The sequence below is a fragment of the Sycon ciliatum genome, chromosome 5 (assembly GCF_964019385.1).
Source record: "Sycon ciliatum chromosome 5, ocSycCili1.1, whole genome shotgun sequence".
NCBI lineage: Eukaryota > Metazoa > Porifera > Calcarea > Leucosolenida > Sycettidae > Sycon > Sycon ciliatum.
In genome coordinates, this window is record NC_088647.1 from 24999937 (window position 1) to 25015114 (window position 15178).

Genomic DNA, 15178 nt, shown 5'->3' on the forward strand with positions numbered 1-15178 from the left:
TGGACGTTTGCATGGCTGTTGGAGTCGCGTGTGTATTGTGTCTCTACTCTTTTCTTGGTGTTTTCTTGGCGTTGTATAAGTTTGTGTGTGTGTGTGTGTGTGTGCGTGCGCGCGCAATAGTTTGAAACCAAATAATTAATCCTGGGCTCTCCATTATTCTCTTTCGATTCTTGTTTTTTTCTCGGTATTTTCTTGGCGTTGTGTGGGTGTGTGCATGTGTGTGTGCGTGCACAATAATTTGGCAACACTGCATGATTGAGATATTGTCATTTGCAGCGTCTGCGAAGAGACCACTTGATTTGAGGATGGTGTTTGTAGGGTTTTTCATGTAATGAAGTGGCTGCAGTGGCGCCTCAATACATATTTTTTTTATCTTGAGAAGTGAATGATGTAAAGGATTAAAGGGACAGGCCGTTTTCTGGTTAATATTCACTGCTTACAGCAGATCCTATGGCTAATTTCGAACTCGATAGGGGATGCCTAATTGGCTTGACTTTATGCAGGGAGCGTTGTCCACACAAAGACTCTTTAATCTTTATAGTTGATTTCAAAGTTTGGACTCCGTACAGTTGATTTTGGACTAATGGACTCTATATAGGGGTGAAGCCAATTGGCTGGACTCTATACAGGGAGTGATGTCCATCTAAACTTTGAGCTCACGTTGATTCCAAGTTTGGACTCTGTACAATGGATTTTGGACCAATGGACTCTATATAGGGGTTGGACATCATATAGGGGCTGGGCGCTCTACTGAGTCCAACATATACATTCGTACACATTCGTACCACCTTTGATCCTAGGTGTTCTATGTACGCTGGTGCACTGCCACTGCACCAGACCCTGCCGCAAAGGCAGTGCCTGGCACGATGACAGTACTCCAGTGCACGTCGAACACTCTGGATCCACACACACCCAGTACCCAGACACCACATGCGCTTGCACAATATACAGAACAAGAATACTTACAGAAGAGAAAAGGACATATCACGGACCTTTCGCTAACGATTTTCGTTAATTTTCCTTTGGTCTGGATTACGTACCGAAGTTTCGTAAATTTTTCGTTTCGCTCGCATGTCCACATTTCGTTGCGTTGTTGTCGTAGCAACATATTTCTCACCGGCGGTGCGCAGTTCATGACCTGAACTTTGCACCCTTCTATTCCCCACGCTGGTTTTTTGATTTCCTCCTATCTCCACTCCATGATCACTCAAGCTACGACCGGTCTGTAATTATATGCTATAGCCAGGATCTGACTCAATCATCAAAAATTCAAAATGCTTTTATCTCTGTTCCTTCTTGAGCACGAGAATGGAATGTTGGATGAAGAGGAGCTCCTACTTCTCATCCATTGCATAACTGAAGATACCTGTGCGAATCTCCCTCAGCATGTGGGTAATCGATTAAACTTTGAAAAAATTGATGAGGAGACATGTTCTCGCAGATATCGCTTCACGAAAGCACAGGTTATGGAGTTGCTTGAACGGCTCAGCCTCCCAGCGAGGTTTCGTGCTCCGTCACGACACTGTTGGACAGGATTGGAAGGGTGCTGGTGGTTTTGAGGCGTCTTTCGTATCCTAACACTCTTGGTGATATGTGCGAAGAATTTGGGAGGTCCAAACCATCACTGAGCATCGTGTTCAATATCACCCTGCAATGGATTTTCAGGAATTGGGATGGTTTGTTGACTGATCCGTTTACCCACCAGTTCCTGACACCTGCCAGATTTGCCAAGTATTGCCAGGCAGTCCGACGAAAGACAAGTGTGCCACTGGATGTATGGGGCTTCATTGATGGCACAGTTAGGAGTGTTTGCAAGCCGTCTATTCACCAGCGCATGTTCTACAATGGACATAAACGGGTTCATGCCCTCAAATTCCAGTCCTGTGTCACACCAGATGGCTTGATTTGCCATTTATTTGGTCCCGTTGAAGGCAGACGGCACGACTCAGGTGTTCTCTTGGAAAGTGGTTTGCTGCCTAGGCTGCAACAGTTTGCCAGGAAACCAAATGGTCAGCCATGTGCACTGTATGGAGATCCTGCATACCCACTGTCGCCGTTTCTTATGAAGGGCTATCAAGGAGCTGCGTTAACAGCTGAGCAACAAGAATTCAATACAGCTATGAATTCTGCACGTATGGTGGTGGAATTGAGCTTTGGTGATGTCGTTGCACAGTGGGCGTTCAATAATTTCAAGAAGCAGCAGAAGATCATGCTTCAGCCCGTTGCTGCCTACTACAAGGTGTCTGCACTCCTCACAAATTGCCGTACCATCTGCCGAGAAGGCAACAAGACATCAAAGTATTTCAACTTATCTCCACCTACCTTAGCAGAGTATCTACAATGATGTCAGCACTACATCATTCTGTTGCTGTGCCATCTCTCCATTTTACAACAAACACTTAGACCATGAAAGAACTGTAAACATCTTGGCTGTGGATATTCCCTCTACTTAGCAGTTTTAAAAACAGACTACGTTTAGTCATTCATTCAATTATGGAATGGTGAAGACTCTGTTATATCTGTTCAATGAAATTCCATGGTGAAATTGGTCAAAAGGCATTGATAACACTGGTTAGAATGACGTTAACATTGGAATGGTTACAGGTATACAACTGTGAAGTGCTGGGTGAAAGCGGGACTAGTGGATAAGCTACAAAGCAAGGGCTGTTCCTTCGTGAAGAAGTGAAAAAGCTATTGCATTTTTTTGACAGTGGCTGCCATTAGCCGCAGAAACATACTGCGTTCCTCGCGGTCCTGTTCTGCCTTTTGCTTGCGATCTTGACGGTCATCTTCTGCTTTCTTGCTCTCTTCTTGTTCCTTTTTCTTTTTTGACGCAAGCTCGTCCCGTTGAGCCTCTTCCTTCAGGGCCATCTCCCTCTCCTGGGTAACATGAACAGAATCACCAACAGAAATCAGAAAATTCAATAAACAAAAAAACAATTGAACACATGAACAATTTGAAGCATTTTCTCTAGAAATTTATTCTATACAGCATGAAAGTAAAAATGGGTCATACCTGCAGCGCGAGTCTTCGCTCCTCCAGTGCGACTGCATTTGCACCATGAGAAGCAGCAAACTTCTCCTCCTCCAAATACACTTTTCTCTCCTCAATCTTGAGAAGAGCATCATTTTTCTTCTCGAGGTACGTAATAATAGGATCCGCTTGATCGTACGTGCTGCTCCGCTTGGTTTTCTGGGGCCGGTCTTCCGCTGAAGATTTCTCCGAAAGGGTCCTACAAGCATCGGCTCGCATCTGCTCGGCCACAGCCTTTTCCGCATGCTTGGCTGTCACCACTGCCACTGCGGCTTGCTCCTTCTCGGCCTTCAGCTCCTGTAGCTCGGTTAGAAGCACGTCTGCTTCGGAGAAGTCCTCTACAATACCAGAGGCCGATTTGCTTTTGCTATCATTGGATTTCTGCTTCGACATCAGCAGGTGCAGCCTATCTGAAGCGCCTTTCTTTTTTAAATTGCCGAATCGCCGGTCTTGTGAGGATAGTTCAACCACGACATCATCCATTACCGACGAACCACGGACAGAAGGATTTCCTGATCCACGAATCTGTCTGAGCAGGACCAAGTCCATGCCTGAGTCCCAAACTATCCGTTGCCTATCCGGTGTAATAGGTGTCGGAGGAACAGGTGCAGGTAAATTTGAAGCCATAGTACACTGACACGTTTACGGTTAGGGATAAGAGAAAGAGTAGAGGGAAAAGTCTGAAAAATCTGAAACAAATCCCGCCAAACAAGAACGAAAGCAATATTCGTTGAAAGTGGCTTTTTCCGTCCAGATCAGACGAACTTCCGTAAGATCTTCGTAACCTCGTTCCCGCACTACGTAAATGGTGTACGAAAATCGTTATCGAAAGGTCTCTATCGATACGAGTTAAGAGTAACTCCCCATCACTGTAACATGATACTATATACAGTCAGAAAGTGCAATAACTAGGCACAAAACTGACAGAGTACTGAAACATTCGACGTCCTGACACCTAGCTTCAACACATCTCCGTAGCGCTAACCGACAGCCTTCCAACTTGGAAGGTTCAAGGTTATGGAAAGACCAAAGAGGGGAAGGCAAGCGCAACGAAAATGAGCAAAAGCTACAGTCCCAACGGAATAAAGAATGTCGATTGTTACTGGACGGTGACGAGACCAGTACGATATTTGACAAAGCGGTCTAACTACAATTCGAAGCAGCAAAGCAGCACACCACCCAACTTGGGTGGGTCATAAATATCAAAGATAAATAAAGAAAGGGAAGCTTTGCGAAAACGAATTGTACAAGTGATGAAGCTAGGTGTCAGGACGTCGAATGTTTCAGTACCCTGTCAGTGTTGTGCCTAGTTATTGCACTTTCTGACTGTATATAGTATCATGTTACAGTGATGGAGAGTTACTCTTAACTCGTATCGATATGTCCTTTTCTCTTCTACATTTATTTATGGCTCAACATCCGAGTTTCAAGAATACTTACGTGCACTTTTTTTAAAATTTGTTATACTATGCGCTTACAATGCAATAGTATATTCGTACTGTCAATGCATGACGTTATTATTCAAGTTATTGTCCTAACACTGAGCAAAATTGATACATGAAAAGCCAACGATAGGAAAGAAGAGCGACTGGCATCATCATTACAATTTTAGAAGAATAGGCCGCGGAGTATCTAGAACGAATTAAGAACGAATTACAATTTACTTCGAAATGGCACACTTGTATATGTAGATGTATATCAGCAGACAGTTTCCTCCGTAACTGATAAATTATGCACTTCAAAATGCACCTAAAGTCCTAAACCTAAAAGGTGAGTTAGAATTCTTAGCTGCATGTGTAAAGCATCATGTACAGTACCCATTAATAGCACTTACTCCTATCTCTAGTCTAAACTTGTCATGGAAGTTCGGTTCAACGGCAGCTCCACAGATTCCGCTCCATGTAACGTCTATTCCACGCGCTGACGAGCAAAATTAATATACTACTGTACTTCAAAGCACAAGTTGTGTTTATCTACTTGAACTCAATAAACTGTAACTAAATACATAAGGAAGGAAAATATTCCGCGGTATGCCCCTTGTACTCATGGGATCATCCATACTTGATTTCGATTATCAAAATATTGTCTCCTCGCCGTTTGTTTAAATATTATATGTTTAAATAGACTGCATTTTTAAAGGATCTCAAACTATCCGACGTGCATCTTTGCTTGATTACAACCCCGCATCAGAGTATGCTGTAAACACAGAAACCTTGGCGATTGTGAAGCGTTGGACATTTTCACAATGGGTGTGAAATTGCTAAAGTAAGTTGGTGTAAACATGAAACTGTAGACTCGAGTCATTCATCAAATCCACCAATGGCAAACATTTACGGGCGCAAAATGGTCTGTCATCGCAATTCGAACTAAAGCGGGCACAAACCTTTCCGGGTTCACAGTAGGTAATTATATTGTTGGATACATTAGAACACTTTCTCTATGCTCGTAGAATTGTGTCCCTCAATGCGCAAATCATGCAGATTGGTGACTTCAATACATGCCTACATGACTGGAATGTGCAGGATCCTGTCACCACTGCAGGCCAGCACTTGTCAAGTTTGCCCAAAACCCAGGTATGAACCAACTGTTTAGAAAGCAGCCTTGGTGTAAGGTGCAACCATGAAGATCACAGCACATTAAAGTGAAACAAAATACACAGAAAAATACCACTTTGCTCTGCTTCGTTCCTTCGCCCCTGGTCAACATTCTTTACATTTGTTCGCAACATGGGCCGCTCCTTGGCCTTGCATGTGTAAGTGGCAGTGCGGCGTGGTCGGCTGCAGGGGCGGCCGACAGCGTGTATGGTTTCATTGCCGCTCGCTTCGTCATTCTGATACCAGCATTATTACTATTCATCACTCTTGCAAATTCTTCACCACGGTTACTTCAAATCTAATTTATCTTTATTTGGTCAAACTGCCACGAGATTGGTGCCTTCGTCACACTGCTCCTTTCTCGATCTAATTGGCTTCCGGCTTCAACTGGGCTTGCGAACACCCGTCGAGTTTCAAAGTAAAATTCTTTTCTATCAGCTGTTTTGGCCATTCCGATGGCTCTGCAGTGCGTTTGGCAGGATCATTACTTCTCCTCTGTTGGGGCTGTGCGCATTGCTGTTGGTGGCTGCATTTGGTAATCAACAATGGTTTCTCGTGGCTGTGCGAAAGGGGGCACGTGTGTTCGCTGCGTGTGTGCCTCAAGCGGCAATCCGTAATTTGACTGTTACCCTGGTCGGGAAGGGCAGTATTCCAACCGCATTCCTGGATCCAGAATAGCAAGGTTTCAAACTAATGTGCTGGACCCGAGGGTTCGGCAAACCACTAATGCCGCTACATGTAGTGCTGATACAAATGGTAACACTAACTCCTGTACGGCTTCTTTTCTTGGTTTCCTGACGCCTGTTGAGCCTGGTGCCGGTGATTGGATCCCTAACATTACGCAGGCTGATGGCCGTGATGGTGCATCCGTCACGGCGTTGTCTGTGTCTTCCGCTCCACAGCCTCCTTGTGGGCGCTCGGAGATGGCTTCTTCCACCATCGCCGTACCTATCCCCACTGTGAGAGGTGCGCGCCCAGATGGGGAAGCACCACGTTCATGGATGGCTTCTGTATCAGTTTCCCCTAGGTTGTGGACTGATGCTTGCGTGCCACATGAGCTACTTGGCAGTGCCTGCGCCTTGAGTAGCGTTGAATGTCCCTGCCAGCCTCTGCGTGTTGACTTACTACATCGTGAAGACCATGCTAAGGGGTCGGCTAGTGCACCTGTCTCGACGCCCCCTGTTGGGAAACATTCTTTAGGTGTACCACCCGATTATGTCGTCCGCGCCTCTGTATCGGTTTCCCCCAGGTTGTTGACCGATTCCTGCGAACCACACAAAAATGACAGTGGATGCACTTTGCTGGATGTTGAATGTTCCTGGCAGCCTCTGCGTGTTGACGTACCGGATAGAGAAGGCCCTGCCAAGGGGTCGGGGAATGCACCTGTCTCAACACCCCTGGTGGAGCAACACCCTCCAGTCATACCATCCGATACTGTCATCCGTGCCTATAACAAGGTTGTTGGTTGGCAACAAAACCATTTTGATTTGCCTAATGGGGTCTCCGGCAAGACTATTGTTCAGTTGCTTACTACGGAACTATGAAAATTCAATATTCCTCAGGGAGTGCATGTTGATTCCTTGTATAGGTTCTTCATTTTACCCTCTTTATTTCTACAATGCAATTGCAAAGGGCGTGCCATGGCAGCCAAGGATTGCGGCAAACACTTGGAGCGCCGTTGTATGTTATGGAAAGACGGAAATCTTACCGAGCTCCTCGATGAGGACGACACGATCCAACGCGGCCTAACGGGTAGGACTGGTCATGGGGTCATTTTGATGATGATCAACCACGCCAGTTTGGTAAATTTATGAACCAGGGCAGAGTTATGATGGCCATGCGCATGCTCAGCTCTTGCAGGATGGAGCAGTCTGTTACGCCGGTTCTTGCTTTGGATGATGTGGTGCCCGTGGGTGGCACTGATTACGTTGTTGGTGATATCCTGCGTCAGAAACACCCTGCGCCTGCTGTGCCTAGTCCGGATGTGTTGCTTCCCGGACCACAGGGCCATGTGAATGAAATTGACTGTGCCGGTATTAATGAATATTGACTTGATACAGAAAAACTTCCTTGGCGGTCCGTGGATCGGCGGGCCGTCTGGTTTGGACTCTGGCGCTTGGCGAAGAATGTGCACGTTCTAGAAGCGTGCATCGACTGACTTATGTGATGCCATATCCATATTTTGCGTATGATATGTACAGTCCAATTACCGGAATGGTCTTTGGCACCCTATGTTGTCTGCCGTCTCATTGAGCATAACAAAAATCCTGTAGTTAGACCTATCGGGGTGGGTGAGGTATTTCGCCGAATTTGTTCAAAGGCCTTGTCTGTAATGAGGTCCGATATTATGGAGTCGTGTGGCGTTGAACAGGCCTGTACCAGGATCCCCACGGGCCTTGAGTCGATGCACCAGGCAATGGAAATTGCTTTTCAGCATGCCAAAACGGAGGCTTTGTTGTTGGTGGATGCCCAGAATGCATTCTATAGCCTCAATCGATGCGCCGTCTTTCGCAACATTGCCAGGGTGTGCCCTCCACTATCTCAAATAACTACAAATACTTACTAATTTCCAGCATCGCTGCATGTATCTGGAGGTGGAAGCATCCTGTCTCACGAGGGAACCACACAGGGTGATCCTTTATCAATGGCAATATACGCTGTTGCGTTGAAACCTTTGGTCTAATCGTTGCTTGCTTGTGCAGATAGAGTCTGCCAAAGATGGTATGCGGACGACTTTGCCGCAGCGGGGAAGTTTGATCCGGTCCGAGTGTGGTATGATAATTTAAAAGCTCATAGTGAAGATTATGGATACATTATAAATAAAAGTAAAACTCAGTTGCTTGTGAAGCCTGGGCTTGAGGTGGCTGCCAGCGAGTACTTTGGAGACACGGCTATTGTCGTGAAGACGGATGGTATTCGTTACCTTGGTGCTGGGCTGGGCACCTCTGCTTTCTGTCGTGATTTTGCAATTCAGCGTGTGGATGAGTGGATGCAAGAGCTGAAGGTTCTAAAAGAATTTGCAGGTGTTGAGTTTCATGCGGCTTAAGCTGCGATGAAACATGGTTTAACGCACACATGGACATACTTGTTTTGGGCTATGGACTTAGGTGAAGAGGTACTTGCTCCTGTGGAGACTTGCCTCTCTCAGGTTTTTTTCCAGTTGTTGTGGGGCAACCCGCATTGTCTGGCAGTGATCGTAGGATGTTGAGACTCCATATTTTGCATGGCGGGATGGCTATCCCGGATTTGGTTGGTATGTCTGCGCACCAGCGGTGGCAGTCTCGCCGCATTTCTCTGGTACTGAGTATTGTGGGTGGCTGCTTTGAGCCACTGCATCTGCTGCCTCTCCAAGTCACAGGAGTGTAGTGTCCGGGAGTGACCACGTGGCCTCTACTCCTGTTACAGTGATTGTGGACGCCGTGCAGGTGCGGAAGGCCCAGACCCGTACGCAGCAAAGGAGGGAAGCTATGGCTGTGGCGAGCGTGGCTGCTGAAATGTTCAGTGATCGGGACAGAAGGCGTATTCTCGAACTATAAGAGAAGGGTGCCTCGCCCTGGCTGGCTGTTTTACCTATCCGGAAGCTGTCGCTTTGCAATATGGCTGGCCTTTGCAGTGTACGCATGAGTCCTGTATATGTGCTGAATGTGCACCCCTTACGCATTATATAATTATACTATTATTCTCTCCCCCTCTCTTACTCCCCAACCCTCCCCGCTCTCTCTCTCTCTCTCTCTCTCTCTTTCTCTCTCTCCCTCTTTCTCTCTCTCTCTCTCTCTCTCTCTCTTTCTCTCTATCTCTCTCTCTCTCTCTCTCTCTCTCTCTTCTTTTCTACAATTTCCCCATATGAGTTCCTATCAGTTGCTGTGAACACCTTGAGTGGAGAGCGCTTGCTCGAGCATTGAACCGGGTTCTTAATCCACCTAACCCAGTTCGCAAGGCTGGGCGGGGTTGTGAGCAGGCTTTCATTTCATCTTTTCTTATTATTTCTGCTTTTCATCTCATTACAAATATTCTGCGCATTTTTTCTCCATCTGCGCATACAATCTAGACTGACAACCTGCTTGTTAAATCATGCACCTGCTTTCAGGCGTAAAAATCCTGTTGTAGAGGTCTCAGTCCTCATTTGTTGGACTTACCTGTCATTATAAATGTAACTTACTCTCTCTCTCCCTCGCTCTGCTATTGGCGCGCCTGGTTGTGATGAAGCCGAGACCCGAGGTCGGCAGAGCATCCCAGACCACGCCACCACTCCCCTTATTCATGGCTCACACGTAACGGGTTTACGTGGCTCTAGTAAAAAAATGTGGACATGAGTTTTCGGTCGAGCACCAACTTTGTTATAGTTGTATGGTTTCTTACCCTACTGCATCATGAAGTTCGTTATCTCCTGGCGGAAGAGCTCACAATTGTTTGTTCTGCCGTTGGTACGGAACCGACGCTCGCAGCTCTAGCTGGGGAGCATTTTCGTTTTCGAACAGCGAACGTTAGCGAGGAGGCCAGACTCGATGTGAGCGCTCAGGGGTTTTGAAGCCGTGGGAAAGAGGCTTTTTTTGATGTAAGGCTTTTTCCCCAGATGCCCCTTCCTATCGCTCCAAATCTCTCAGCGTTCTCTACAAGCAACATGAGGATTCTAACCGTCGTGAGTATGAGGGGAGAGTTGTCAATGTAGAGCGTGGTTCTTTCACCCCTTTTGTTTTTGGTACTCATAGTGGTTGTAGTTTGTTGTGCACTGTGTTTTTGAAACGTCTTTGTCGCTTACAATGTGAGTCTTCTGGTAGCGAATACTCCGTTGTCATGTGTTGTACATGTGGTTGCGCTTGTAGCTCTTCCTTGTACATGAAGGTTGCACGTGTAACTCTTTGTCGTACATGCTGCTGCTTTTGTGTCTCTGTGTCGTACATGCTGCTGACCCATGGTACACGCTACTGCGCTGTCTTGGAATGTATTGTACATGCCGCTGAACCGTCTTCTGTCCCCTCCGTATGCATTCTTTCTCATATCATCCCCGTCGTATACGCATTCTCTCATCTTGTCTTGTATTTGTCCAGTTGCCGTCTTGTGTTCGTCATATTTCATCGTCTGCCGTCTTTGTCTCCCGTCCCGTTCGGGACTAGTTGTATTATTCACGTGCACCTATTTCACTTCCACGTACCACTTTTGAGCACCTCTTTGGTCTCCATCGCCCACTTTTTCCCCACTTTGTCCACGTCTCCACATTATATTATCTGGTCTTGTCTTGTGGGAGTTCAGTTCTCTCGGTCAAACCGAGAACAACTATAAAACTAGACCCTTTGTTTGTATGGCGGGACTAATGGAGAGGTAGTTCGTATCTCGCGCGCGCGCGCGCGCGACGACACATGAGTCTGCTGCGAACCCGTCTCTCTTTCTCCTTACTGAGATCCAGTATTCTTTGTATCAGTGGTGCTCGTTCTCGTCGGGGTTTCCCCGTCCAGCGTTTTGTGGATAGTTCCGTCGTGGTGGCAGAGTTTCGTCTTGTTACGCAATTTTCTGATCTTCTATACTGTGTTTATTTGTTTATCAAGTTTTTTGCTTGTTTTTGATTTTTCTGGACGAAGGTATCGGTGTTCTTGTTAATAAATGATGAAAAAGGAGAATGTAAAAATTTTACGAGTTATGACTAACTGTGCATCAACGTAACCAGATCTTATACAGTTAGCGAGTGCGGAAAAATGGCGCAAAACTGACAAGGAGTACTGAGACATTCGGAAACCTGACAGCTAGCTCCAACACTTCTCCAAGGCGCAAACCAAAAGCCTTCCAACTTTGAAGGCTCAGGGTCGGAAAGTTCCAAGCTGGAAAGTTGGTTTGCGCCTTGGAGAAGTGTTGGAGCTAGGTGTCAGGTCTCCGAATGTCTCAGTACTCCTTGTCAGTGTTGTGCCATTTTGTCGCACTTGCTGACTGTATAATATCTGGTTATGGTGGTGGAATGTTAATCATAACTCGTGACATTTTTTCCTTGTCCTTTTCCACCATAATTTAATTGGCTCACCATCCGAGTTGAATATTATTAATAAGTGTAAAGGTTTTTTTGTTTTGTTATTGTTTTTCTCCTTTTGAATTGAGTTTATTGATTTGAAAAAAAAAGAGAAGAAACACATGAGAACGAGTTATGCAGCAACTATCCACGACTGTAACAAGATGATAAACGGCCAGGGGAGGGGGGGGGGGGCTCAGTATCCGAGTTTAAATTATTGATTTGAAGTTTTTTTGGTTAGGGTTTGAAATTCTTTATTTTACACATGCATTTTCTGATTTTTTCTCCAATGTATGATTTATTGCATTTTAAACCATTGTGTAAAAGACGCCTGTAAAAATAATAACAAAATTGCAAATTACAAGGATTCCCCAAAGGCTTTCGACTATCGAGGGGGCTTCCCAACTTTCCATCATACCAAATCTGCAAAAGAAATGATGAGCAATAGGTGAGCAAAGAAAGAGACAAAAGACATACAGGTCTGCGTGTGAAAATCTGATTGTAAGCGTGCAGAAGTGAGATAGTGAATGATAAAAAGTGAGCCAGAGATAAGCTTCTAAAGAATACAATATGACGCTAATGGAATCCCGCTGCAGTGAAACAGAACTGTTTGCTTAAATTCGCCTTTAAAACTGGTCAAAGGGGAAATTTTAGGGGGCAGACAATCTTAATAATAATTATTATGATGCATTATGCAAGCCATGAGTGTTTGTAAGCGAGGTGCCACTAATTGCTCGGCTCCTCTTTAGCTTTTGATTCCTTAGGGACACAGATGACTAAAGACGAAACAAATGTACATTGAAGAGGCATTTTCCAATTAGAGGTATGGAAAGAAAAGAAGCAGGTATCACCACAAACTATGGCAACTTGTTTGATGTTCAGGTGTATGATATTATGTTTACAGAATATAATATTATTACCTTTTTCCGGTCATTGGTGAAAATTACGGGACTGAAGCCATCAAGTGACTAAACAAAGTTGAAATATTCAACAGTATGATATAAACAACGTACTGGAACTTCTAAAAATAAGCTTAAGGCTAATGATCAATGGAACACATTTCGAAACTCGGATGTTGAGCCATAAATAAATGTGGAAGAGAAAAAGACTTATGGATACGAGTTAAGAGTAACTCTCCATCACTGTATTATGATACTATATACAGTCAGAAAGTGCAAAAACTAGGCACAAAACTGACAGAGTACTGAAACATTCGACGTCCTGACACCTAGCTTCAACACATCTCCGTAGCGCTAACCGACAGCCTTCCAACTTGGAAGGTTCAAGGTTATGGAAAGACCAAAGAGGGGAAGGCAAGCGCAACGAAAACGAGCAAAAGCTACAGTCCCAACGGAACAAAGAATGTCGATTGTTACTGGACGATGACGAGACCAGTACGATATTTGACAAAGCGGTCTAACTACAATTCGAAGCAGCAAAGCAGCACACCACCCAACTTGGGTGGGTCATAAATATCAAAGATAAGTAAAGAAAGGGAAGCTTTGCGAAAACGAATTGTACAAGCCGAAAGTCAAACTCCTACAGTACTCCTCATGCATGACATTGTGATGGACTAGTTGACTACAAAACAAATGAATGTTTTGAATGAATGTCGAATGTTTCAGTACTCTGTCAGTTTTGTGCCTAGTTATTGCACTTTCTGACTGTATATAGTATCATGTTACAGTGATGGAGAGGAACACATTTCCTTGAACAATACTACGGACTAATGAACCAACAGGTTTACATTCACATCCCTATTGTGTGTTGTTCATTTTTGAGAAGAATACTTTAGTGTATTGCCTTATCTTTCTTTGCAGGACTCTAAGACAAAACAACATACCCTCTTTACCTGCCGGAATATTCAGTAACCTTACACAACTATCAAATCTGTAAGTTGAGAAGAAACTAGAGACTGTAGTTTCAAATTTGGACTTCATAGAGAATTTCAAAGTATTAGGAAATTAGAGGCCACATGCCACATACTGCTCTTTTCTCTCCGAAACTCAATACTTGCCAGATATGAAAGAAAGAAAAAATCATCAGTCACACCACCGGGACTCGAACCAGGGACCTTGCTATTCGCGAGCAATGCTCTCACTAACTGAGCTACAGTATGACTCTTATCCACAGTGATGGTAAATCTATCCTTCTTCGATCAATCCACATCTGGCTTGAATCATACTGGCAATTCACACCAATCAAGAGGGCCCTCGGCCATTCGCTTGATATCATGGGGAGCGCTGGTGCCGGTGATGGGATCCCTAACGTTACCCGGGCTGATGGCCGTGTTGGGGCTTCCGTCACCGCGTTGTCTGGGTATTCAGCTCCGCAGCCGCCTGGTGGCCGCTCGAGGCTGGCTTCTTCTACCATCGCCGTAACTATCCCCAGTGTGAGAGGTGCGCGCCCTGATGGTGAAGCACCATGTTCACGGACGGCTTCTGTATCAGTTTCCCCTAGGTTGTGGACTGATTCGTGCGCGCCACGTGAGCTACTTTCCAGTGCCTGCGCCTTGACTAGCGTTGAGTGTCCCTGTCAGCCTCTGCGTGTTGACTTACTCCATCGTGAAGACCCTGCTAAGGGGTCGGCTAGTGCACCTGTCTCGACGCCCCCCGTGGAGAACATCCTCCAGTAGTACCACCCAATAATGTTGCCTGCGCCTCTGTATCGGTTTCCCCCAGGTTAATGACCGATTCCTGCGAACCACACAAAAATGGCAGTGGATGCGCTTTGCTGGATGCTGAATGTTCCTGGCAGCCTCTGCGTGTTGACGTACCGGATAGAGAAGGCCCTGCCAAGGGGGCGGGTAATACACCTGTCTCAGCGCCCCTGGCAGAGCAACACCCTCCAGTCATACCATCCGATACTGTAATCCGTGCCTATAACAAGGTTATTGGTTGGCAACAAAATCTTTTTGATCTGGCTAATGGGGCCTCCCGGTAAACCCTAGCGGCAGATGCAGTGCATAACGGTGAGGTTGAGTGGATAAGTCTCACAACCACTGGCACAAGTGCCGAGAACGACCCCACAAGTTCCCAGTTGACTGTGGGTAGCAGCACGGCTGGAAAAAATGCTCCCAGGCAGGACTTGAACCAGGTACCTCTCATCTATCGATCATGGTCTTTGACCAACCCACTGTGCCTGCCTGATCTCCGGCTAGGGTTTGCCGGGTGTTACCAGCCGTCGCGAGTGCCCTTCGGGAACGGGCACGATAATTTATTTATTTTATTTTAATGGGGCCTCCGGCAAGACTTTAGTTTAGGTGCTCACTACGGAACTACGAAAATTCAATATTTCTCAGGGAGTGCATGTTGATTCCTTGTATAGGTTCTTCATGTTACCCTCTTTATTACTTCAACGCGTAGGGTGTGCCATGGCAGCCAAGGATTGCGGCAAACACTTGGGTTATGGAAAGCTGGAAATCTTACCGAGCTGCTCGATGAGGGCGACACGATCCAACGCGGCTTAACGGGTAGGACTGGTCATGGGGGTCGTTTTGATGATGATCAACCACGCCAGTTTGGTAAACTTATGAACCAGGGCAGAGTTACGATG

At 45.8% G+C, this 15178-nt stretch overlaps 1 protein-coding gene across 1 annotated transcript; it reads right to left on the reverse strand.

Moving 5' to 3' along the window:
• Nucleotides 1–2691: 2691 nt before the first annotated feature.
• LOC135816918 (uncharacterized) lies at nt 2692–3661 on the reverse strand. The gene is made up of 2 exons (XM_065330022.1): nt 3017–3661; nt 2692–2880 (listed from the first exon to the last, which is right to left on the reverse strand). The coding sequence occupies exons 1-2, from the start codon at nt 3659–3661 to the stop codon at nt 2692–2694; spliced, it is 834 nt and encodes a 277-aa protein (XP_065186094.1).
• Between the last annotated feature and the right edge of the window lie 11517 nt (nt 3662–15178).

What these genes read in the sequence shown, in the direction of transcription:
- LOC135816918 (XM_065330022.1), bottom strand. Translation starts at nt 3,661, where the DNA reads ATGGCTTCAAATTTACCTGCACCTGTTCCTCCGACACCTATTACACCG. An exon ending in AGCGAAGACTCGCGCTGCAG is followed by an intron (nt 2,881 to 3,016) that starts GTATGACCCATT and finishes CATGTTACCCAG; the next exon opens with GAGAGGGAGATGGCCCTGAA.